This window comes from Caretta caretta, chromosome 9, assembly GCF_965140235.1.
Source record: "Caretta caretta isolate rCarCar2 chromosome 9, rCarCar1.hap1, whole genome shotgun sequence".
NCBI classification, from domain to species: Eukaryota; Metazoa; Chordata; order Testudines; family Cheloniidae; genus Caretta; species Caretta caretta.
Window position 1 is genome coordinate 65,510,729 of NC_134214.1, and position 27,157 is coordinate 65,537,885.

The 27,157-nt window shown below is 41.8% G+C and overlaps 1 protein-coding gene across 4 annotated transcripts in view; it reads left to right on the forward strand.

Annotated features, from left to right (window-relative positions):
- The window catches only part of PCDH19 (protocadherin 19), a 231,501-nt gene that overhangs the window by 46,651 nt on the left and 157,693 nt on the right, over window positions 1-27,157 (forward strand). For 2 of the 4 annotated variants that reach the window (XM_075132417.1, XM_048864355.2), the window contains exons 3-4: window positions 15,133-15,191; window positions 20,784-20,956. In XM_075132417.1, coding sequence (XP_074988518.1) covers window positions 15,133-15,191; window positions 20,784-20,956 — 232 coding nt within the window. Of the gene's footprint in view, window positions 1-15,132; window positions 15,192-20,783; window positions 20,957-23,875; window positions 23,930-27,157 lie in introns of all 4 variants that reach the window. The other 2 variants (XM_048864357.2, XM_048864356.2) reach the window with 2 other exon arrangements.

Consider the following 27,157-nt stretch of genomic DNA (forward strand, 5'->3'; position numbering starts at 1 on the left):
ACATGGTTTCATTGATCAAGAGCAGGAAAATGACCTGCAGTATTACATCTAATTATAAAACATCAATAGCAGAAGCTAAATGCACTTACTGTTTCAGAGACACTAAATTGCTAGTTTTCAGTTTGCAATCTCATGTATTATAGGCTTGAGCAATAAACTTGGGATGTAGGGAAAACTCCTTTAAAGGGAGATACCAGAGGTCAGATCCTTTTAACCTTTTTTGAACTCCTTCAGGTGACTGGGGCCTAAATGCTATTTAATAATAGATAGTTGAATTGCCTCACATTTTTCTGTAGTCTTGTTTCAGGATGTTGACTTAATGAGTGCACAGCACTGCCCTTCCTCTGTCTGAAAAGATTTGGGAAGTTTGTGGTTATGTAGATCCATTCACGTCAAGGTTCATATCCAGCTGAGTTTGGCACTGATGGAATGTTCTCCCCATCTGATTGTTGTTGCAGTGTCCTATGTGAAATCGGTTGGTATTCTCCATCCGGTTCCTGGCATGTAGGACTGTGCATCACAAAATCCACCATGACTGGCACTAATTAGCTCTGTTGCTGGCAGTCTCAGCAGAAAGGCCAAGGACCGAATGGGCTACTCAATCTGAACTCCCCCCTCATCCTTCTGGTCAGGGTTGAGGCACACTGGAGAAGTTTGCATTGCTGCTGCCTGTTGTGTGGATAATTAGAGGTCGTCATTGTCTAGGGCTGTCAATCCTGCACCTTTTCCCAGCATTAAATTCACACAAAAAATGAACAAAAGGTTAGGGAAGTTTGATGATAACCTGAGTCAGTGTCCAGCAGCTCAAAAGGCTTATTCTGTAGAAGCACTCATGTCTCTGCGGCACTTCTGAGCCAAAGCACAAATCGTTTGTCTATCAAAGAGAGTTATTGGGCTGTTGAATAGTGATGTGGGCTTTGCTCCTTGCAGTCTCTCCAACAGCACATACCGATGATTCCCCTGCTCTTACACCTTTTCCAAAACCTACACTGGGGTCACCATCAATGCCTTTGATGGCACTTCAGGCTGCAAAACAACCCCCTTCACCACCCCATTGTACACTTGACCAATTACATAATGTTGTCCATTCCTTCCTGGCCTCTTTGGTGATCTATGTACAGCCTGGAGTGTGAGATTGGATTCCCATTATTTTAGAATGTAAAGCAACCAGTCATGTTGCTGGTCATAAAATTATGCATGCCTGTCTTCACCTGACTGTGATGCATACCTATCGGAGATACTAATCAAACTTGATGTGAGGCTGGTATGTTTGTGTCTGAGTGAGAGGTAATAGAGTTTTCCTCTACTTAGATTAGAATGGTCCATCTCATCCAGTTTTCGCTTGAGTTTGAAGTCACTCTGGCATTGCACATAAAAATAATAGCGATCTCATCTGTTTATAAGGAAATTAATTTGTAACTGTGTCCCATCAAGTAACTGGATCAGAAATGTGGTTTGGAGTAAAGACCTCTTCTCTTAAAATGCATTAAGATCTTTTCCCTAAATACCCTAGGATCAGACTCTGAACCAGTTACTCACATTGATGAGCAGTAACTCACACTAATAGTTCCACTGCAGTTAATGAGTCAGTGAGATTACTCATGTACCTGGTCATTGGTGTTAATGATCCTGCCCTTAATTTTTAAATTAACAAGGTGTTTTCTTTATGAACTTCAGGATTTCTGTGCCATCCAATGAGAATTGTCGTCTGTGCATTGTACAGTAACTTCTGGTTCCTAAACACTATGTACAAGGTGTGTGAGAATATCCTCTACAAAGCTGGAGCTTGGATTGCTGCAGGAAATTGTGTGACATTCAGGCACACACCTTTATTCCTTCAAAGCAGAAGGTTCATAGTATAGCTCTTATTCATAATGCAGAACTTTCACCAAACCAAAGATTAATTCAAAGACAAATGCTCTCTGCGAGTTCAAGACATGCCCAGCGACCGAACTCTCTTGGGAGTCTAACCATGTAACGTCCCTGGAGAAATTTCAGGGCTGCCAGTGAACCAGCTCACAAAGGGGAACGTTTTCAAAGGGATGTGCTACGTTTTAGCTGTGTGACTCCATTGATCCGTAGAGAACTGAAAATGAGTTGAGTCATCTTTAGTGCCCTTGAGTGAAGGACCGAAGATGAATCAATTTGTTTCCAGCCCCCTCCTTCATCTCCCCATTCTCTAGGAGCCCTGCTTTTCTCACCTTCCTCTCCTCTCCTGCCATGCAATGAAACAAGGGTCTTCCTGACTCCCTAGCCCTTCCCCCTCTTTCCGCAGGTGTATTAGCACAGGATTTCTCAGCACAGGCTGGGCCATGAAGTACTAACTGGCATGGGGGGAAGGTGCAGAATATGTATGATTAAGATGGGTAGGCCATTAACAGCACATGGTAAGATCAAAGGAGATGAGATTGGTTTCATTTTCCTGAAAGAGGGCTTAGATTCCAAGGGTATGTCTACCCAGTACCTAGACCCCCACAGCTGGGCCATACCAGCTGACTTGGGCTTGGGCTGCAGGGCTGTGTAGACTTCTGGGCTTGGGCTGGAGCCTGCGCTCTGGGGCCCTCCCACTTTGCAGGGTCCTAGAGCCTGGGCTCCAGCATGAGCCCGGAAGACTACACAACAGTGAAACAGTCCCGCATCCGAGCCTGAATCGGCTGGCATGGCCAGCCACGGGTATCTAGTTGCTGTGTAAACATACCAGCAGAATACACTAGAATGCTCCCTCTCTCATGGTGAGCTAAAGCCTAACATTACCCACTCCTCCATGGTGCTGCCAGCCAGCTCCCTTCTCTCCTCCACTGCTAAGTCCATACCAGTATTTCTTCATGCCCAGTTTGACCTGTGGATATTATTCACATCTCTATGCCCATTCCTGGTCACACTGGGTGCTCAGGCCCAGACAGGAAGAGGTTTTCCAGCAAGGGGAAGTAGATAGGGACACATTTTTCTTCCCAAGAGTCCCAATCCACCTCCCTCTTCTTAGACACGGCACACAAGGTGTATATTTGAACTCCTAGAAAATAGCAAATCAAGTAAGTGCCTGCCCTGGGTAAAGTCATGGGGGTAACACTGCTAAAACCTGACATGAGCCTTTGAAAATTTGCTCCACATTTGTGAACCAGGTGGTAATGCAGGAGAACATATCCCTTCCCTGGGTTTCATAGATTGTTGCCTTTTACCTAAGGTGTGTTTAGAATTGAGTAAAGGACACATCACTAAGTTACCCTGGGCTGGACTGTTTGTTGTTTAAAAAAAGCGTCCGTCTCTCTCTCTCTCTGTCCTTTTTTATTTTTTATTTTTGTTTGAAGAAAAGAAACACACACACACACACAAAAACAAGCTCAGATATTAATTTTTTCCCTAACATTTTTTAAAGTGAATTTAGTGCTGTTGAAAGATGCTGAACTAGCAGCCCTGGAGAGTTGGTGTCTCTGGTTAGCCATAGAGGAGTACAGCATGGATAGGGACAATGCATGGCTCCTCAGCCCAGAGCTGCAGGGACAACTGAAAATGGGGAGTTCAATCCTCATGGCCCTTTTCTTTCTTGGCTTCTCTGCTGATGCTGCCAAGGTAGATGCCAGTTGTCATTCTGTATTTGTACTGTGGTGGTTGCCCACTGAAAATTGATCTCAGGCCACCAACTTATTTCCCATGGGACAACAAACAGTCCATTGGATGGTAATGTTTTTAGCCATTGCTGGCCTAGGCATGATTTGACCTACACCATGTTCTGAAATTAACCATGTTTTACTGGTATGACAACAGATGCTTTATTTAACTTGCATGTATGTCCTATTATACGTAATGTAGCTCAGATCATAACAGTTAAGTATTGGCATGTTTATCTAATAGTGAGCGGTTGATGTATTTCAGAATCTGCAGGTTTTTGATGGATTGTCCCATGGAGAACAAGGCTGAGAACTAAGTGGGAGTGAGAAGTGATATTGCAAGCCTTGCTTTTTCCACCAGAGAGGCCATGTGTATTTTTATGAATGAGTTGACATTTTTGTGATCTCTGAATACACCTGCAGCGCTGACGTAAGGTCAGAACACCTGCTCTTTTGATGACTACATTAATCTTAATCTTTGTTGTGCTGGTTGGGATTGAGGAATTATCGTATTGGGAGGACGGATTTTATTAAAACCAAACCAAGAGATTGACACACCAGCTCTGAATAAAGGTCTAAGTAATTTTTTAATTATAAAGAGTGACATGCAAGTTTCATTATTGAGGCATGGAAAAAAGGCTGAGAGAGAACTCTCAAAAAGTGGTACTAAAATGTCATTGCCCAGTAGCTCATTTAGTGAAGGGTTTATGCATGTGTTAGCAGGAGGTTGCAGCAGGTTTACAATTATTTGAAGAAGGACAAAAACGTTTTCCTCTTCCTGTGAAAGGACCGTAAGAAAAAGAACAAAAAGGGATGGTATGTTTTATATTTATATTCCAAGTCTGAGGTTTTTATAGGGATGGATACATGTCAATAGGATCAGGGTAGGTAGGAACCCAGCTCTGAACACCCCTGGACTTTGCAGGGGGTTTGAAGTCCAACGTTGTGCAAAGAGTCCCTATCTCTACAATGAGCCAAACCAGAGATCTTTGGACCCACAAACTTTAGGGGTGTTCAGAATCCAGATCCAAGTATAGTGATTTAACTCCATCTCTAGTTTAGGGGTTCGGTTTTGATAAATGTGCAGAATATCTAAATTTGATCCAAGTTCTCCAAACTTCTTGGGTCTGCAAAACTCGAGTTGAATTCTTTGGCCTTCTCAGGAGATCGCTGTTTCCAGTCAAGTTGCTTTTGCAGCATTACTGCCCCATCTCATGGTATTTTAGCACTCCAGTTCCAAGGGATGGCAGAAACAGTGGAAAGAATAAAAAGTAATGGGGGGAATGTCAATTGAACTTTTCTGAATCTCAGGCCAGTTTGGTACGATTTTAGGTGAATGCTGAGGGAGGAGGAGGTTATCTTGTTTCATACTCTCCATTTTCCTCATCCCAAACCATTGTAGGGTCAAATCCTTGACGCTTGCACAAAGCCAGGGGATACTAGCCTGTCACATGAATGCAAATTAATGTACTTTGAATAAAAGGTAACCAAATATAGAAGTACCTGTTTGCCCCTTGTCTATTTTGTGGGGCATGTAATTGATGTGTTACTTTTTTCCAGAGTAACAGCCGTGTTAGTCTGTATTCGCAAAAAGAAAAGGAGTACTTGTGGCACCTTTTCTTTTTACTTTTTTCCGTATTTTGCTGAGCCCCTCTCTCTACAGCTGGATAAACCTACTTTTTAAAATTAAACATTGGTAAGCTGCATGCAGTGCTGGGGCTTTCTCATTGATGGAATTGACGTTAAAATACCATACGTGAAAATCAAATCCCAAGTATATAGGACAGTATAATTTTTGGCATCCCCTGTAAGAGAAGCGCAGTCTGAAATCTTCCAGTGCTTTAGTTTGGAAACCAGAAGATTTATTCTGGAAGAAGAGATTCAGTGCTTCCTGATAATCTGAATATATAGTGTATTTTCAGGATACTGGTTATGGGCTTGATCGTGAGAAGTGCTGAGCATCCTTCACGCTTGTTGAAATCAATGAGGGTTCTCAGCACCACTTTGGTGAGTGAACCCTGCAAAGTGTAATCATTTACAAACAGAGGGCTGAACTGGAATTAGGTCAAATGAACTTTGATTAAATAATGCAAACCATAACCCAGTGCTTCTCTAGGAAAAAAATCTCATTTCTTTTTTAGTTTTCTATTTTGATCCCATAGCCTGCCCTGAGATAACCCTGACAGATAATCTGGCAGCCCAGGAGCAGTTTCATAAACTGCCAGGCTGCCTCATAAACTACGTTGTGTGTACCACTTTAGATCTTGCCACCAGCCCTTGCTGAAGGCTGCAAGCCACCAATGGATGGAATCAAGTTTTGTTTCTCCAGGGCAACCTCATTGCTCCTTGCCGTATCTGAAGTCTGGAAGTAATTTGCATTAATAGCACTGATTTCTATAGCATGCTAGAGTTCAAACCTGGAAACAGATAGTGTATGAAGCTCAAATCCCAATAGAAACCAAATCTATCCGACGTAGGATTGTGGTGTCTTCTTAATTAGTAAAACGAAGTACAGCAGAAAGTGCAGAGAGTGTGAGCTGTGTGTTTCTGAACGTATGTATGGGAGGAACTAGCCAGCCAAATCTGAATCACAGGGATCTTTCTCTGCAGAAAAGTGTTTGTTTTGTTTTGTTTTTGACAAAAAGGGCTAAATTCTGGTCCCACGGAAGTCAGTGGCAAAACACCCAATGACATTGATAAGACCAGGATTTAACCCTAAATGATCTCCTGGTTAGAAACAGAGAGAACTGGGTGGGGCAATGATGATATAGGATGGCCTCACCTGATCCTAATGGATGATCCTTGCTCTGTGCTTTGGGGAAGGAGAACTCATCACCCAAGGTCTGTGGACAATATCGTTATAAGGAGACATTCCGTTTAATATGTGGTAAACCTTCTACAGGAGGACACTGTTTGGCTCCAGCATGGACTTGATTATCTAATAGGTCTTTTTTCCATCTCTTATTATTAGGGGCCTACTTAATTCACGATTTTGCAGATTTCACAGAAATTATGAATTATGGGATTGCTCATGAAATTAACCTTCAAAATAAAAATATGTATTATTGATAAAATATGCTGCAACACTTCTGTGATTACCACAATGCAAAAACAGTTGACCATAATCCTGTAAAAAGGCAAAAAATGTCAGCTTTGGATCATGTGAAGAATACTTGGTAGGAACCTTACATGCAGATGGTAGTAAATTGTTTTGTTCATCTTGCAACATGACTCTGGATTTGTTCAGAAAAAAAACACGATCAATCGCCATTTTGAGTCCGAATTGCATATTAAATGACAAGCATGTGCAGAGGCTACAGTCAGAACAAAAACAGGCGACAGGGTCCATGATGTTCAAAAGAACAACTGAAAGTACTTTAGCAAAAAGAGAAGCTACAATGGAGATAGTGGAGGCCTTTATTGCTGTCAACATACATGTAGAAAAAATGAATAATCCAATACTAAGAGAGTACTTTAGAAAGCATGTACCAAATCCTGGCAGTTTCCCGTGTGCAAACAAACTTCACATTATCTAACAGAAGTAATTGTGAAGCACATTCAATCTACAAAATCTGCACTGGCGAAATACGATTCCATTTCAGTTGTAGCTGACGAAGCAACAGATGCACAGGATAAGTACATACTCCACATTTTTATTTGTACCTGGCAGCTGGAAAGGCCATCATATGCCCCTTTTCCTAACAGAGCCTGTTCAGCTCAAGGCATTAAATTTTTTTCAACTGTATCGCAAGCTGTAGCAAAGGCTATTGTAAACTACAGCTTAGATTTCAACAAGGTCTTGGCATTTCCCTCTAATAATGTGATGTACGTGTGCAAAGCTTTCTCTGCTGTACTGCAAGGAATGATGCCCAGTGCAATTCACATTACCTGTTAATGCACACATTCTTTCAATGGCCAGTGATATCTGGCGCACATGTTTCCCTGATGTGGATGTGCTTGTTTCTTCTTTTAAAAAAATATCCAAGCATTGTCCAAGTTGTAAAATATGATTCAAGGAGTCTGTGGCCAGTCAAAGTGGTAGCCAAGCAGTGTCGCTTCCACTTGAACCAGTGATTACAAGGTGGAATTTGTGGTTACATGAAAAGATTAAATACTACCAGCAATTTGTGTGTGAGGAGCTTGAAATCACACCAAGCATCCCATGAAGTGAGCTGTAGCTCACAAAAGCTTATGCTCAAATTGGTTAGTCTCTAAGGTGCCACAAGTACTCCTTTTCTTTTTACCAAGCATACAGTCTTTGCTTAAAGTCTCTGATCTGTTAAAACAGAGCAACATTGAAGACCGGGTGAAGTTGGTGGCTGAGAATACAATCCAGTTCATGCAGCTTCTAACATGGTTTGAAAGTCGGCAGGTTTTGATTCACAAAGCATACAACAAATTGATAGATCTGATCAGCTGGACCGAAGATGTGGCATCTCAAGAACCTTCAGACTGCCAAACTGAAAATAGTCACAGACAAGAAGTGTTCCAGTCAATAGCAGAAAAGTTAAACCAATACTACAGGTACGACCAGCCATTGCAAACTCCGTTTAAACAACCAGTTGTCTGCTTTTTCAGTGTTTGCATTTTTGACCCAAATCAGGTGCCTTTTCTGTGTTTTGACCCTGAGCTAATTCAAGCAATTCCTGGATGGGAGAAAGATCATGACAACAAACGTGCTGCTTACCTGACCTTTGTCAAAGAATGCCCAGATGCCAGTAAAAGTAACTGAGTTTTGGGGTCCTATTTCTAATTTGGTTTCCAAAGCTCTACAAGTTGGCAAAACACTGCCTTACAATTCCTACCAATTCTGTGGATGCAGAATGTGCAGTTTCAATGTATGGACAGAACATGTGCTGCGTGCTATCTTTAATAAATAACATTGTTTTATTTAGGTAAGTATAAATGTGTATTTCTAAGCTTTGAGTATTATACTTTATTTATTATTATTTTATTATTAATTAATTAGTTTAGCAGGCTCCCTTATCCAGGGTGACTTATGAAGGTAACAGTAGTACAGTACAATACTTGTTACATATATACTGTATGAACACATCTGCAAAATTTGCTATTTATGCTGTGACCAACCCATGAAAAATGTGTGATTTCTCTGTGATTTAAGTAGACCCCTAGTCATTACCATAATCCTGACTAATTGCATTTATATTCAGCGATAAGATCTGTGTCCAGGTGTAACTGTTCTGTTGCATATTGATATGTAACATGGATTCTGCCACCTATTTGGATGGAAGTCAAAGTGCAGAGTGTGGCATTCTCATATGGGGCACACAGCAGCAGCTCCTCACCAGGGATGCTGTATAGGTTGGGTGAACTTCAGAATCTGCTGAACCAGCAGTTTTTGGAGGTCATAACTGAGCTGCTCGAGCATTTTGCTAACTCAGCCTTTTCCCACTTTGGTGCATGCTGCCCTTCTGAATGTTCCTGAGAACACCAAAAGGGGTTGCTGCTCTCAAGCCTTGTCTGCACTGAATTTCTTAAATTATCTCCCTTTCACCAGAGCAGCTCCGCTGCTTCCAGCAGTGGTTGTCACACTAGTACTGACCAGCTGCCAGCAATTTTACTAGTGTTGTCTAGAACTTGGGAGCCAGTAAGTACTGTTTTCTAGCAGTGGTCTCCCCAGTGTGATGTCCAAATGTGGTGGCACCAGAGGAGATGTTGTACTGGCAAGTAACACAAGGGATTTGTGAGATATTGATGGGTAGTTGGACAGGATGGGCATTTGGGAGCCAAAGTTGTCTGCGTGTATCTAGCAGCATCAGTAAAAATACATGTTGGGATTCAGTACAACATAGCCCTGTCTCCTTTCGTAGAACAATATAGTGCTATGCAAACAATGCTGCTGACCCTGCAGCCACAGGGGCCACTGGCTCATGCAGGCTCAACCCCACTAGTGATAGGTTGACATGTTAGTGTGGTATTTACTGCTCATGCCATAATCCTGCCTGGGTGGGATATGAGTTGGCAAAGCTCTGTGGGGATCATGACATCTCCCTATTTATCGTGGCCTTAGCTGGGGTACGTCACAGTTTCTTCCCTCCTGTTTAGCAGGAAACCTCCATCTGTTATTCCCTTAGCTTCTTGCACAAACACATACAGACGCTTCCCGACTTATGCAATTGTTCTGTTTCGGAAAGCCTTGTGTAACTTGAATTTTGCGTAAATTGGAAACGTATACCCGAATGTTACGCAAAAAACCCCCAAAACCCTCTTATTTCTAGCTTATGGAACTTTTTCCATAAGTGCGAATTTGCGTAAGTTGGGTCTCGTGTAACCTGGGGAGCATCTGTAGTAGCTTTGGATATGTTCCGTACTCCACCCACCTTTTCCCTTCCTTTCTTTCATAATGGGACTGAACTATACACACAGCTGGCACGTTAAAGGAATTTAGGCAGGTGGGTGTAGAAGGTCATATGCTGGCGATGGGGCATTGCAGCTGAGTTGAGGAGGTGGGGAGAAGGCCAGCTGAGTAGCTCCCGATTTGCTTGAGCCAGCCCTGCATCTGACCGCATAAGATGACATAATGCACTCCCATCAGAACAGTGATTGCTTTAAAGCTGCCTCTGATTCCTCCTGTCCTCCATTGCTCAGCTCCTGTCATAGCTTGTTTACAAACTACACCATTCTCTATAACAAATACATTCCTGATTTCTCCCTCCCCCCACAAGCCCTCAAAAGTTTGTGGAAGATAATACCACAGAGATCTCTGTGGATGGGTCCGATCGCTCCTCCAGAGGTGGAAGCATCAGGATTGATGGATAAACACTGTGTCAGAAATCTTATGCAGTGTAAATCTTCTCTGTGTGTTTTAAAAATACATGTGTGTCTTTCCTACAGAGACACTAAGCACTTTAACAATCACAATCATATTGCAAGAACAAGGATGCAAGAACTGCAGGGACTAGTAGTTTGTGCAGTAAATCTCCTGCGTGACTCTACAGTAGTAATTACTATGTGAAAGTAATAACTGAGCTGTGCTGAGTGCTAGGCCAACTCCCCCAGCTTTCCGCCGAGAGCATGTTTCTCACGGGGAGGCTCCTGTTCGTTACATTAGATATAGTGTTGTATTTCAGAAAAGGTCACATTTAACCAATGCTGCTTCTGCTTTATTATCTTGGTACAACAGTGTGACCGCCACTGGTGCACGATTCGGTTTCCTATCCAACCCTGTTTCAGCTGCCTGATTCTGTGCATCCTGCCAGTATGAGTATGTTGGCAGCAGGCTCTGTGTTCCTTTATTTATTGCAACATTAAAGATGCATACATTTATTTTTACTGTGTTCATAATTGGCATAAGAGCAGGAAATCGTATTTCAAAGAAGCACTTACAAAGAGGATAGAGGGGAAGGGTTCATGCTACAGCTGAACATCCCAAATTTTGAGGAAATTTGGACCTGGGTGGGTTCTTTGTGATGCAAGCTGTTTTTCCCTTTTATTCCAGGCTATTTTTATTATTAATATGTGTATTATGGTAGTGCCTAGAGGCTCTAATCAGGATCAGGGAGAATAGGAAAGGGTGGGGTTCAACATGGCTGTGAAAAAGGGAGGAATTGGGCTGCCTTCTGTTTGTTAACTAAATAATCTAGCTCCAATATCTGCCCTGGGATGGGCCCATGGATCTCCTGTAGGGAGATGCGAATTGAAAGCCAATTGTGGCTTTTTCAGGGCTGCTGTCTGCTTGCTAGTGTCCGCTCATGTCTCCCTAAGCCGACTGTAGCACAGAGCTCTCTTGGTAATGTCTAATCCTGCCTATATTGTTGTGCTGCCATGTGGGTAGTGCATATGGCAGGGAGGGAGCACTGACCAATGCCAGAGCCTGATCGTATGGAACCACAGGAATATTGGGGTGGGGAGGGGAGATAAAGGGAAAGTCTGTGCTACTGGGTCCCAGGTGCTACTAAAAGATGGTGGTGTTTTGTTCTATTTAGTGGAGTTAGGAAGGACAAAGGAGGGGAAAGAGAGACATGGTTGGAGCAAAGAGACTCAAGTCTGTTCAATGTAGCTATAGCCCAGGACTGAATGATGACTCCAGGATGTGCTAATACCTGATTATTAACAGAATCATAGAGTTACAAAGCAGGAATAACTATCAGGCAATGCTGCCCATCCCCTATCCTGGCCAGTTCACACTTATCCCTATAGTATATTCTGTAGTGCTTTGCCCACCTGTGTTTTGAACAACTCAAGCGATGCAGCTTCCATCACTTCCCTTGGGAGACTATTCCACAGCCTAATCGACTGTGACACTGAACCTTTCTTTCTTTCTTTCTTTCTTTCTTTCTTTCTTTCTTTCTTTCTTTCTTTCTTTCTTTCTTTCTTTCTTTCTTTCTTTCTTTCTTTCTTTCTTTCTTGTTATTCAATACCTGTTCCTATGAAAATGGGGTACAGTGGGATTTTTAATACAAGTTTAAACTATGTTGTTTTATGTACAGACTTTGTTGGGGGGAGGGGTTTGCTTGCAAACAATATAATTGCAAGCACTGATTTTTGTCCCTCTCTCTTGTCCCATCCCAGTTTTAAGCATACCCGTCATTTTTTGCTTTTGTAATAGTAATAGTAATAAAACTCAGATATGTCCTCATACCGGTGTTTAACAAAAAGATTTAAAATAGGGCTATCAAGCGATTTAAAAAGTTAATCGCGATTAATTGTGTGATTAAAAAAAATCACAATTAATTGCACTGTTAATAAGATACCATTTATTTAAATATTTTTGGATGTTTGCTACATTTTCAAATATATCGATTTCAATTACAACACAGAATACAAAGTGTAAAGTGCTCACTTTATATTTATTTTTTGATTACAAGTATTTGCAGTGTAAAAAACCAAAAGAAATAGAATTTTTGAATTCATCTAATACAAGTACTTTAGTGCAATCTCTTTATCTTGAAAATTTAACTTACAAATGTAGAAGTATGTATAAAAAACCTGCATTCAAAAATAAAACAATGTAAAATTTTAGAGCCTACAAATCCACTCAGTCCTACTTCTTGTTCAGCTAATCACTCAGACAAACAAGTTTGTTTACATTTGCAGGAGATAATGCTGTCCGCTTCTTGTTTACAGTGTCACCTGAAAGTGAGAACAGGCATTCTCGTGGCACTGTTGTAGCCGGCATCGCAAGGTACTTATGTGCCAGATGCGCTAAAGATTCACATGTCCCTTTATGCTTCAACCACCATTCCAGAAGACATGCATCCATGCTGATGATGAGTTCTGCTCGATAACAATCCAAAGCAGTGTGGATTGACACACGTCCATTTTCATTTTCTGAGTCAGATGCTACCAGCAGAAGGTTGATTTTTTGTGGTGGTGGTGGTTTGGGTTCTGTAGTTTCCACATTGGAGTGTTGCTCTCTTAAGACTTCTGAAAGTATGCTCCACACCTCATGCCTCTCAGATTTTGGAAGGCACTTCAGATTCTTAAACCTTGGGTTGAGTGCTGTAGCTATCTTTTGAAATCTCACATTGATACCTTCTTTGTGTTTTGTCAGATCTGCAGTGAAAGTGTTCTTAAAATGAACAACATGTGCTATGTCATCATTCGAGATTGCTATAACATGAAATATATGGCAGAATGTGGGTAAAACAGAGCAGGGGGACATAATTCTTCCCCAAAGAGTTCAGTCACAAATTTAATTAACGCTTATTTTTTTAATGAGCGTCATCAGCTTCGAAGCATGTCCTCTGGAATGGTGGCTGAAGCATGGAGGGGCATACGAATGTTTAGCATATTTGGCATGTAAATATCTTGCAATGCTGGCTACAAAAGTGCCATGCAAATGTCTGTTCTCACTTTCTGGTAACATTGTAAATAAGAAGAGGGCAGCATTATCTCCCTTAAATATAAACAAACTTGTTCATCTTAGCGATTGGCTGAACAAGAAGTAGGACTAAGTGGATTTATAGGCTCTGAAATTTTACATTGTTTTGTTTTTGAGTGCAATCATGTAACAAAAAAACCCCTATATTTGTAAATTGCACTTTTACGACAAAGAGATTGCACTATGGTACTTGTCTGAGGTGAATTGAAAAATACTATTTCTTTTGTTTATCATTTTTACAATGCAAATGTTTGTAAGCAAAAATAATATACTCTTTGATTTCAGTTACAACACAGAATACAATATATATGAAATTGTAGAAAAACATCCACAATATTTAATAAATTTCAATTGGTATTCTATTATTTAACAGCGCAATTAAAACTGCGCTTAATCACGATTAACTTTTTAAATCCCGATTAATTTTTTGAGTTAATTGTGTGAGTTAACTGCGATTAATTGACAGCTCTAATTTAAAATAAAGCGCCCACTTTAAATTCTCCAGCAGGAGATTACCTTGCTGGTATTTACATATCTATGCAATAAATATTTTAACATGTTAATTATACACTAATAAGAAAAATACCTTTTGAACTTTCTGCCAAATTGCCACACGCAGAACTGGATCCATCAGGGAATTAAAAGCAATTAGTTTTGTAACAGAGTGTGGTCACATCGTTTCTTCTCTGCAAATTGTTCTGTGGTCACCAGTCAGCCTTTTTCTGTCAAGTGTTTATATAAAGACTGGCAGGGCTTGGAGACTTCAGCTGCCTAAAAAAAAATAATAGTGTAGGATATTTAAGGTATTCATTTTTCATCAGATGTATTTCTTGCTCTCTAAGGGACAAATTCAGCCTTCACACACAAATATAGCTCTCACTGATGTCAATAGGAATTTTGCCAGGGTAAGGCCAGAGGGCTCTATCATGCAGCTGTACGCCATGTGGAACTCCCACTCTGTTTACCTCATATGATGCTGTATAAACTCCTAGTAGCTCCCTCTCTGAGGTAGGGCACTATCATTATCCCCATTTTACAGATGAGGCATGGAAATGGGAAGGTCAACATTTACAAAAATGTCCATTAATTTTGTGTGCATCTATTTTGGGGGGCTCAGATTGGTTCTCTGAACGCAGCAGCTACTCCACATTTCTGAAAATCAGATGTCCTACACTGGGCCACTCAGAAATTGAGGTATCCCAAATTAGAGGCTGCTTTCATAAAGTTGGGCGTTACCAGCTTTTTCAAGCAGGTCAGTGTTGGAGCCAGAACTAGAATTCAGCTCTCCCAATTCCATAGCCAGTTCCTAGCTCACTAGACCACACTGTCGCTCCTGTGATGGGTATATTCAAAACTATAGAATCTGGGTGCCATTAAATAAATTGGGAATGCCTCATGCAGGCTCATATTTTGAGTAATGACTGGGTCCAAAGGGGGTTGCCCATGTAGATCTGAAGGCAGACATTATCCTAATTAAAGCGTCCCATTCTACACTCCCCATATGGTTAAACTCCCAGTGGGCATTGTACCTGAGTAAGGATAAGCAGGCCTGGGCCCAGATCGGTGCAGGATTTACCAGTTAATTGCCTTTGTCCTTAATGCAATGAACCTTGCAAACCTGAGGTTCTGGGTAGGTGAATCACATTTATAACTATCTCTCTTTTCTTTTCCTCCTTTCAGACTGAAAACTACTCTTTTGATTCCAACTATGTGAACAGCAGAGCCCATTTAATAAAGAGGTATGTGGGTTTGCTTGAAAATGCTTCGGTTTGCATAGCCAAATCCAGATTGTTTAGCACTCTTTTCTGCCCTATTATATGCCTCTTAATGTTATGTATGCAAAATGTTTCTGGAATAATCATATGATTTTTTAAAACAGTATTTACTTCCTATTAAACCCTATTGCTTGTGGTTTTTAATAAAGGGAAATCTTTTTTGTTATGTTTGCCTCCTCACTGGAAACTAGCAATGACTTAGGCAAAATGCTGTTACCCTGTCAACTTTAAAATTCATAGACTTTATTCCATTTAAAAGCACAGGAATAAAATGATAGATCTGGATGGTGAGAGCTCCCTGCCATGTAAGGAGGGAAAAGAAACTTATTTGGGGCCAGGTAATTGGGTTTTGATATTTGTTCACTGTTTTAGTTGGAATACTAAAGCAAAATATAATTTTGTTGGGATTTTTTCACATTAGTACTAAATCATCATCCCATTTTCACCCCAGCAGTTACCCCTTGGGTGAATTTGGCCTACTGGGTAAAATTCTGCTCTCAATAGTATCCTAAGTCTTCATCAATAGGAGAAGAAATGAGCTCAGTAGTTGGCTAACATTTCTGTTACACCACCTTAACCCCATTGACTTCAACTGGGTTGTATCTTAACTAACCAAGAGATGAATTTAGTTTGTGGGGGAAGTCTAAAAACTTTCAGTTTCCCCATTCCACTTTCCAGACGGTAGAAGACCCTGACGCAGCAAAATGGCTTCTAATCAGGAGGCCACAATTCAGTGCAGGAGATCCTTATCCCATGTAAGTCATAGAGCTCTGCTCTGGGAGGGTTTACTACACTCCAGTTTTCAGGGTGGGACTAGACAGGCCAGGAGAGGTGGAGGAACAGAACTACTCATCCAACAGCTCTCTCCCCCACTCAGGATTCCCTCCCATCCCTGACTCTGGGTCTAGGAGGCAACTCCTGGACCAAATTCTGCACAGTTTTATCTGCAAAGTTTTATTCATTAAGACAGTGGAGCAGCAAAGGTGTAACAGAGCAGAGCTGGGCCCTGAACTGTTTAAATCTTCTTCCAATAGTAGAAAAAATCCAATTACTTTACTGGCTAAAATCCCATGTATTTACATCTTAAAAATATAACAAGGGGAATTACAAGTGCATTGTCTGAACAGCTTCAGTTCAGCCAATGAAGGGCAGGTATATTTGTTCGCATTGTTCATGATGTTTAACAATGATTATGTGATTGCTGGAGAGAAATGGGCTGCCTGCAACGTATCACTCCTCACAATATAGTCAGGATTCATTCTTCTGAAAAACAAATCTATTAATCTTTTCTTTTTTACACCTAACATAAAAGCAAGCAGCATTCCTGACTCCCACAGCAAGGTTTACTCCGAGCCTGTATTGTTCTGGGATTCCTGCAGCTGCTGATACTCAGAAACCTGCCTTTCCTTTAGAAAAGTGGCAGTGGTGGAAACATGTTGTGTGTGTGACTGTTGCATTATGGCCTGTCTCACTGCAGGAAAGACAAATGCATTGTCATGCAGATTGCTTGCACATTCTGAATGGCAACTCTATGTTCAATATCTCCCCCACCCACCTTTACTTGTCTTGCACTTGAAGTCTAATGAATGTCATAAATGTGAGGCAGACATTTGAGAATTGAAATGTCATCTATTAAACACTGGAATAATTTTAATTTAGCAAAATCTTTGTTTATATGGAAATGTTGTAGTTGCTTTACCTTTGGTATGTGAATCTCCCAAAATCTGTGAGTTTAATTAATCCGTTTATACCCTTTTTTTATTTGTTTCTCTCTCTCACATACACACACACACACAAAAATTAATTCTGGATTTGAAAGACTTTCTTAATTTAAAATTCTCTGATGTTGCCTGGAATCAGTCAGTGGCTTCAACATGGACATCTTTATTTAAAAGGTAGTGTTTGAAGGTTTATCAATTTAAATGTATTTTCACAGCTCCCCCCCTTTGTGGTTCTGCAGAGCAGGAAATGGTAGGTGGTCCACTTGGTTTCCGTGGAGACACAAAGGGGCTTTGCAAAGTAATGAAAATGTCTATTTCTTCAGAGCTTTTGAAGCACAGATTGCTCCCAAGACTAAATGATTTTAGTCAAAGCCAACTAGCTGGAAAGTTTGGGCCAGATCCTTAGTTGGTGTAAAGTGGTCCAGTGAAATCAATGCTTATTTACACCTGCTGAGGATATGACCCGTTTGTCCTTTTTTGGTAAAAGTAATGTTGAAAGACATTGTGAAAGAGAGCTCCTGGGTAGTTAGCCCTGATGCTGACATTTGAATTGCCTGCCTAGATAGATTGTAAGCTATTTGGGGCAGGGACCTTCACTTACTCTGTTTGTACAGTGCCTAAGCGCAGTGGGGCCCTGATCTTGGTTCATTCCTGTACCTCAAAAAGAAGCAATTAAATTAAATGGAGAGGGGACAATCTCCGCCTCATCTTGGTCAAAGTGCTGTCAGCACTGAAGTAGGAGGAGCAGTGCTTAATTTGTGCCAGGGCTTGCTAGGGCTGAGCCCTGACACCTCTAGGCTTGGCAGTTCATAGCTCCGGCACCTCTGGGCTTGCCATATCAGTTATGAAAGTAAAAAAATTGCTTGAGCCCTGGCATCTCTTTCATTACAAATTAAGCACTGGGGAGGAGAGGGCTTAAATGAGCCCTCTGTTCCTTGTTATCCACCTGCTCGTTTAGATTTTGCTTCTTCTGTTCCTTCTCAGGCATTCTCCTTTACAGACCTTCTTTTCTAGAGTGCCTCTGTCTCTATGTGGATGGGCAGCCTGTATATTTCACCAACTTCTCCCCAGCAGTAACCAATTGATTTTACAATGCTGCAGTATCAGCTTGTCCTCTTTGCTGCCCTGGGGGTTCCTTGTGAGCCAGCTACATTTCAAAATGGACTATGTCTGATTTTAGCCTGATGTCTTAAAGCTTTACCTTGTACACCAGTTTGCATGGCTGCCAAGAGTTTCTAGGGTTGGTTGCTTCCCATTTTGCATCCATCCTCAAACCAGAGAAGAGAATTTCCCGGTCCTCAGCTCTTTGGGCTCTGAGCATCTACCGCAAAAACTTCACCCTTAGCTGTTGTTGGGAGCTCTCTATGTTACTGGCTTGCTCTTGCAACACTTTTTGTAATCAGTGCTGTGCTGCTGTCTCTCTCCATATCACATGGAAGGCAATGAAGCACCATTTATAAGGGGTGCTAGAGGAGTAGACCTGAAAGTGAAATAAAATGGAGCTTTTAAGCAGATGCTGTTTCCACCTTGCAATATAACAAGTCTATGGGCACTGTCAAGTGGGGGCAGCTTTAGTTTAGGTAGTTGAGAGCTCACCAGTTCTAGCAGTATCCATTATCGTAAGTACATGGCCATGACTAGTGATTCTAGATGCCCAACTTGAGATACCTTAAAGAGGCCTGATTTTCAAAAAGTGCTGAGCATGTGCCTTTGGAAAATCAGGTCCCTTTGAATTGTCAAAAACAGAGGCACCAAAAATCACAGTCACTCTTGAAAATCTAAGCCACAGGGGAACCTTCTCAAACCAGTAATATCTTTACCTGTAAAACTAAACTTTGTTACATCAGTCACTGTATAAGGTCAAACCAAATGCAGATGATGTTTTCCTCCCCCAAGCCTTGCTCTGTGTAGGATTTCCTGCAGGAGCTCCCTGTCTCTGCCTTTGATTCCCTCAGAGTCGCACCCACCTCTTTGTGTACCTTGGTAGCATTAATAACCTGCTCCTGCCACAACGACCAGAATTTACTCTGCAGTTTTATGCTAGGTTCTAACTCTTGCTAATCTGAGATGTCAAGAGCAAAGTCCAGAGTTCATATATGAGACTGTAGATTCTGCCATGCTTAGGCCCTGGTCCTGTGAGGATTGGCCCCCAAGCAAAAGTACCCAGTACTGGAGAAAGGTGTTGAGCAGGGCAGCCAGAAGCTTTCACTGTAGTGCCTCTTAAGATAAGCTCTGTGGGGCAGGGACTGTCTTTTTGTTCAGTGTTTGTGCAGTGGCTTGCACAATGGGGTCCTGCCTCTGACTGGGGCTCCTAGGTGCTTCTACAATACAAATAAATAATAACAGTGATGATAATAATTGAAACAAAACAAGCCAGTTTCCTCAAAAGAAGTCTGAGGCCTTTTAAAGTCACATGGACCTTGGAATTATACTCATCTGCTTCTTCTGGCTCTTGGTTACCTGGTCTCTGCCCAATAAAAGGCTCTCCCTGGCCTGTGTTCTGTAGCCACTCTCTTCCAGGTGTCAGTGAAGTTGGCTCCAGCCTCATAAAGCGCAGGTGGCAGAATGTGCTGAACATCTTCATTTCCTAATGGTGATGGTAGTCAGGGTGTGCTGCTCTGCAGGTATGTTCTCTACATACAGGCCAATGCGCCTTACCCAACACCTCGTGCAGTTCTTGCCATGGCCTCTTAAAGGTAATCTCAGAAGTTTGTACTGTGCATTGCTTTGTCTTTTGCTACTGGGCTTGTTACCACCGTAAGAACTGACATCCGATCAAACCAAGGGTCTGTCCTGTTCCAGTACCTTGTCTCTAACGGTGGGCAGAGACAGCTGCTTCAGAAGAAGGTGCAAGAAACTTCATAATGGACAATATATGGAATAGCCTTCTTCACAGGGAATTTTTTTTTCCGAATGCCAGGCTGCAATAGAGGTTGGTTTATGCCCTAAAGCTTATAAGGGGTTATCCTAGCTAATGTAATTTTGAATGTTCTTATTTATATAAATGTTTAATCCTTTTTAGAATCCTATGAAGCTCTTGACCTCAATAATATATTGTTGCATTGAGTTCCACAGTGTATAAAAAGAATAACTCTGCAGACCAATGTAAGCTGGATTTTCTGTTTTGCAGGCTGCATGGATGTGGTGAGACAGTGCTACTCCTGTAGGGCTCCTTTTTCAGCAATACATTACTCCTTGTCCTGACTGCCATTTTCTTTGTACCTTCTGTACTCAGCAGCACAGCCAGGAAGTTCTACCAGGCTGTACCTGGCACATTCAGCAATAGTTTGTCCATATTCACAGGAGACCTTCATTTCTTTTCTGTTAGAATGGTTCAGAGCTGTATGTGACGTGCCAAGTTGAATAGGTTGAACTGCTGTTGTACTTTGTCTCTTCCTATTCTTCTCAGGTATAAGGTGATCCTCTGTTCCTGATCTTGCCTCCAGTCTGCTTCAGCTGTGCGCCACTTCAACTTTTCATCTCTTTGGCTTATTCCACAATGAGCAGCAGCACTTTGCTTGTGTGATAAATGAGCAAGATCTTTCTGTAATTCTCACAAACCTGTAGGCAGTTCCTGTTTCAGGCTTGCAGCTAGTTCTAGTTGCCTACTGGAACGTGCATAAAGATCAGTGAATAGAATTGTTAGTGTGTCATACTGGGAACACTCTTTTGTGGTTCTGTATTGTGACTACCTATGAAAGAGATTTTTTTTCCCCCCTAGATAATACAGCCGGTATAAGTCTTGCTTCAGGGTTATGACATCATCCTGGCTAAGAGAGACTTTATCTGATCAGACTTGACATGACAGTAAATCATTGTTCTTTCTTAAACCCAGCAGTTCAACTTTCAAGGACTTAGAGGGGAATAGTCTCAAGGATAGTGGGCATGAGGAGAGTGACCAGACTGACAGTGAACATGATGTCCAACGGGGCCTGTACTGTGACACTGCCGTCAACGATGTGCTGAACACCAGTGTTACTTCCATGGGGTCTCAGATGCCTGAACAAGGTAGGTTGTGTCAGTGCAAAATATTGTATGTTAAGAGAGCGATCTGTGGAGCTTTCTGACTGTAGTAATGTTAGATAGCTGGACGCTGATGGCTAGAATATATTTTTGCATGGGTGTGTGATAAGGATGCTTAGCACTTACTGCATATAGTGCTTTTCATCTTCCAAGTGCTGTATTGATATAAATTAATCTTCACTACCCCCCCCCATCAAGTAAGTAAACAATGGGGATTATCCTGCATTTCACAGATGGAGAAACTGAGACCGCCCCTGAGTTTTTATGTGAAAGCTATTCAAGTGGCAGAGTTAGAATTAGAGCAGGAGTTACTTGTTTCTGGTCAGATGCTTGCTGCACTAGACCTCACTTTCTTAATCAAAGATCACATGCCCTATTTTTGACACGGTGTAGCAGGATTTCAGGAGATTGTGAGCAGACATCATCCACACAACATTTTGAAAAGGTCAGCTGAGCATATATACACGTTATTCACACATTCCACAGGAGATTAGCTCAGTCAGGTGGGCGAGGTATTTGTGTCTTTCCCGCCCCATTAAACTGCAGTTTCACCTATTACACATACCCATATGCAGAGTTGGAAAATCAAGCTATGATCTAAACCCAAATGAGTGTTAGCTGGAGGAAAATAGTCAGAAGAGTTCAGCTGAGCCCATTCCTTCATATGTACTTGGGCATGAATGTCGCTTTTAATGTCTTACTGATGCAGACATCCTCTGCAAACATCCTGTCATTTTCAATTAAGATGTATGAATGCAGTTTGGTGCTCAAGCTCAGGGATGCCTTAGGGATGTTTGGATATCTCTTGAGAGAGGCTGTAGCTGAGGCTCAACTGGGAGCCCCACTGCTAAAAGACTTAAGGTTGTGAAAACAAAGTGCTGTGATTTGAACTGGGCTTCAGCTGTTGAATTCCGTTCATGGTAAACATCATTAAAAGCCTTTGTTTTGATTTAATAAAATTAGAGTTCTCACCATCCGTGTCATTAAAATATTTCCTCTAAAAGATGATCACTACATTAATTCCTGAGGGATGCTGTTAAATGGCCACAGTTAACCCTGGAAAACTGTGCAAGTTGGAGTACATAGAGGTCACCTACCAATTCTATACTGTCAGCCACATTAACTGGAGAGCGGTGACATCTACAATGATAATGTATTTTCCAGACAACCATACTGTTGCTAAAGATGGAAAAAATTAAACATTTATATAACTATACAGTGGCACTTTAATTCTCCAAGGACTAGCACTGTGTCAGAGAATGCCGGCTGATAGGTATCATTTATTATTCTTCTATTACAAAGAAATGTTTTTTCATTTCAATCAGGAAAAGGTTTCCTAAGATGCTCCTTGCAGTAAGAGATGGCTCTGGGAGCGAAAATGCTCATAATTGATTCCTGTCCTGTTGGAATGGTCTGAACAACATCTGTTAATTTTTTTTGTCACATTTTTTAGCAAAAAACAATCTTGGTGGAGTGCCAGATAGGATTTGACAGAGATTACATTTCTGACAAGGTTGTGTACTGCCTGCAGTGTGCATGAGGTAACAATGAGAATGAATTGAGAAGAATGGGCTGGAGTCAGACCTGGTCAGTAAAGTGACACTGGTGATAAATTTGGTTCAATATATTGGAACCAAATCTCCATCCGGTATGAACTGTTGGTGAAGAAAATTAGGTGGGAGAGATACAAAAGCACATATTGGAGTCAGGTGCCCAACTCCCATTGACCTTTAATGGGAATTGGGTGCTTATCACAGACTGTGCCTTTGCAGATCTCCCTCTTGGCTATTTCTTTGAGGGAAACTCAGTTTATTGTAACTTCTGGCTCTTGTTCATTAATATTTGTCACATATGGGAGTATCCTCATATTTATGCCATGCCAGGATTGTTCGCCATGCCCTGATTTGCAGAGCATTTAAACACATCTTAACTTTAAGCACATTAATAGTCCCATTGATTTCAGTGAGGCTACTCACATAGTTGGAGCTAAGCAGGGCCTAAGGGCTTGTCTACACTTAAAATGCACAGCTGCACTGCTTCAGTCTAGACACTACCTACGCTCATGGAGGGATTCTCCCTTTGGTGTAGATAATCCACCTCCCCAACAGGTGGTAGAATTCTTCCATTGAGCTTGTGCTGTTTACACAGGGACCTAGGCCAGCTTAACTATGCTATTCAGGGGTGTGGATTTTTCACATCCCTGAAAGATACAGTTATTCCAACCTAATTTTCTTGTGTGGACCAGGCCTAAGTGCTTTACTGGGTTGAGGTCTGCCCTCCCAAAACTTGTGGCTTGGTATTGCCATCTAGCTGGGTTTGAGTAAACACTCTCATGTGAGCAGGGGTTTTTAAATGGGAGGGAGGAAGCCCTCCTCTGTGAATCCTGTGATGGGGAGCAGAAGACCTAGCTACGTGCTCTGAGCCATATGCATTTACATGGTTACAAAATTTTGATCTGGATACTACATGGCTGAAGTATCCCTACACAGCCTGCTCCTTCTAAAACTGCTTATTCTGGTGTCTGGGATGCTGCTTCTCTACATCCTTTTCTGCTGATGGCATTTCACATATACTTAGAGAACTAACACACTGAGGGAGGGCCGTATTTAGATCTGGTGTAAGATAGGTACAGTTCCATTGGAGTCACCACTTACATCAGGTCTGACTTTGGTCCTGAATCCTTACTAACACTGGTGTAGTGGCTATTTTTAGAAGTGGGAGTACTCTAGACCAAGCATAGGACATTATTAGTAGTATTTATGTTGATATTATGCTAGCATTCCTGGGCTTGTTGTGGGGCCATGGGCTGCTTCCACCGTCAGCTGCGTGTTTCAGAACATGGTTGGGCAAGTATTGTGGCTGTTCTAACTTTCTCCTGACGCCTGTCTCCTCTGGCATTCACAGCTTCCAAAAACTAGGCACCTGTGTGCGTGTGTTGCTGCTTCCAATTATAAAAAGGTGGGTACATGCTGTATAGTAACACATACCTGAGGCCCCATCTACTCTGCAGCTAAATGGACCTAAGTTCTGTTGCAAGGCCCCTGGATTCTGTGACATTCTGATGCAGCATGCTGGAAATTTTGCGGTGCTCTGTTTGGGGCTCTGAATCAACTATGAAAACGAATAACAGAACCAGTCAGTGCTCCTTGTGTTGCTGATTTTGAAATTCTCTTCCATTTATTCTGTGTTCTCTCCTTGGTATCAGTTTTCAGTGTGCCACAGAGTGACAACACGACTGCTTCAGGGGAGATCATAAGGGGAAAATTGGAGGCTTTGGCAGTTGGGCAGGGAACAATTGGGCTTTTGGCTCCTGCTGAGACACGTGGTCCATCTGGGAAGGTACCACTCAACATGAGTGTGGGTGGCAGAATCTGGCTCTCTGTTATGTGCCTACAGACACAATTTTGGTGCAGTTTTCAGAGTTCTCTATGTTTCCAATAATAATACAGAAAGATCAAAAATCTGAATCGGATACACTGTTTTAGAATACTGTGACTGCCTTCACTACAATGGAGTAACTTGTGATTTCCGTGTGGTTAAATGAAATCAGAACCAGGCCCCAAGTATCTGGAATATAAACCTAGTCATCAGTTTAGTGGGAACTCTCCTGAACCAGTAAACAATTTAGAATTGGTGATCTAGGCAAGAAGCTGAATTTTACATAAGTATTCTAAGTAGTCTGCCTTACTATTTCCATTTCTGGCAGCTGCACAAACAATACCTCTTCATCAGGCAGGGAAGTGGCCTAGCTAAACATGGATGGAGAAACCATCTAGGTAATCAAGGAATCCCTTTTCCTGGTCAAAAGGGCTTTGGAACATGTCCTGCCCTAGGGCAGACTGGGGTGGACATAAAGGCAGACTGACCGATCAGAAGTCTGTTTTCCCAGAGGAATGAATGGAATCTTGCCTGGAAAGTCATCAGCATGGTTGTAGAATAGCAGCAACAAGAGTTCAGGCACAAAATTATTAATTTTTGTAGCAGATACTAAAAAAGAAGGTAAGGGTGAGGAAAGTTGTCAGAAGCTCACTCATTCATCAGGAAGGCATGGGCTGGTTGGCCGTTCTGGGTCGGGAAGGACTTTGCATCCCCATGCTGGTAGGTAGCTGACCTCCATGCTGGCTGTGAATATGTTAGCATGATTAGGTGTATTGGGTAAGGACACAGGATCCACACTAAAGGGTCCATTGGCTGGGAACCTGCTGCTGAGGGACAAAGACCTTCTACTCCAGCTCACAAGTAGGAGTAGTGACTGCGGAGGGCTAAGGATCCAGTTGCCTGCCTGTAACTTGGGGGAAAATTTCATCACTCTCTTCCAGTCCCTGTGCAAAATAGCTTCATAAAGCCCAGTTGCTCTAGCTTTAGATAGAATTCAGGAGTGCCATCACATAGGCCAAATACAATTCTGGGAGGCATGGGGTGTGCAAAGTGCAGCCCTCTGTGTCTATGGGGGAAGCTGCACTCAGGAGGGATTAATCCCTGGATGACATGCATGCAGTGCAATGACACCACTGTGTCCCCCTCCCTCCTTGGGAGTTTTGTGTGTGTGGAGAAAGGTGGGGTGGGAGGTCACCTTTTAGTTCTGGCGGGGCTCTGTAGGAAGGTTGCTGCTGAGAGGTGCTGAATCAGAACATTTGCTAGTTATCCTGGCCCTGCCCTGCTTTGTACTCTTAATCCTCAGCTGATGCAAGGGAGTCAGGTCCATGATATTATTAAACCCCTCTGGTTTGTTTGTTTGTTAAAATGAAATGTGTTACCTGAACTACCTGACAGTGTCCCTTTATTTGTGTGGCTTTGGGCCCTGAAGAGTTGAGAGGTGCTGAGCATGCACGACTCTGCTAGAAGGCAGTGCCTTTCCCCCTTTCCTTTCTTTGGAAATCATGTAGGTGTCCCACAGAGAAGCATCACCTCTAAAATGGCAGATCCTAGTGTCAAGGGTAGCAGCATGTGGTCAGAAATATTATCCTGAGCTCTGCTGCTTGGCATATTTTAGAAGTCGGAAGCATGCCCAGTCCCTCTTTACCTCATGATCTTAATTATTGATTATAAATTCATCAGTTGAAAAGACTGCTTTAATTGCTGTAATATGCACCCAATTTGGAGTTCATTACTACACTGAATTGTTTTCCTTTTCCTCCTAATTGATACCAAATGGAACATACAGGAACACACACACTAACGTTTCTTTGCCTTTCACGACTGAATTTACCTACTGCAGTTTAATCATTTGTTTATTTCTGGAGATGCAGGGCTTTACAATTAGTTTACTCAACATATTTATTTATCAGTTCTTTCATCAATTGAACTTGCGCGTAGCAGATTTGTTTGGGAAAACAAGGTTTTGAAGAAACTGATTCCTTTTACACCTAACTGCTATTGTACCTTTGGTATAACAATGTGCTGTAGAATGCAAGCCATACATATTCTGGACCTAATTCACCATTGCATCACTCCAGTTTTATTCCAGGGTACTGGTGTAAACCTCTAATGAAGGTGCACATCAGCTACATTGATGTGTCAACTCAGTATATGAAGCGCTGGTGGAAATCACAATTTCCACTGGTGGTGTAAACTTCTAATAGAGTTTGTGTGGAAATTGTGATTTCCACCAATGCTTCATATACTGAGTTTGAAATATCAGGGTAGCTACTGGTGCAAAAAGCCCAGTCGAGAAAAGGCCTCAATCAAACAATGGCAGGTTAGAATGCTAGTGGCAGAATGTTTTTTTTTTTTAATTTTGAAACTTCTTAACTTGCATTCCTCCCAGCCTCTCAGCAAAGCGGGAAATTCTTGGTGTGGAATATCTTCTGACATTGCAAGGCAGTGTGGTGCTCTGTTCCATAAATGGTAGCATGGACCAGATGTTCATAGAGTAATTGAAAATTCCATTTTATCAGAATAGCATTTGCTGTCAAAAAGTTTTATCTTTACTTCAACAAAGAGGTTGATTAGATCCCGAAGGACCTGAATTAGCATCTTTGAGGCTAGATATACTGTTTTGCAATTCATGTAGTTATTTCTCCCCTGGTTTTGCTCATTCAGAGTCTTTTTTTTTAATGCTTTCGTCCTCTTGCAAACATATTGGTTGCAAAAGTAAGTGTGTGTGTGTGTGTGTGTATAGAGAAATATTTAGATCTCTTCAGTTACTTTTTCCTCACCTTTTTCTGAGCCAGAAGTATACATGTA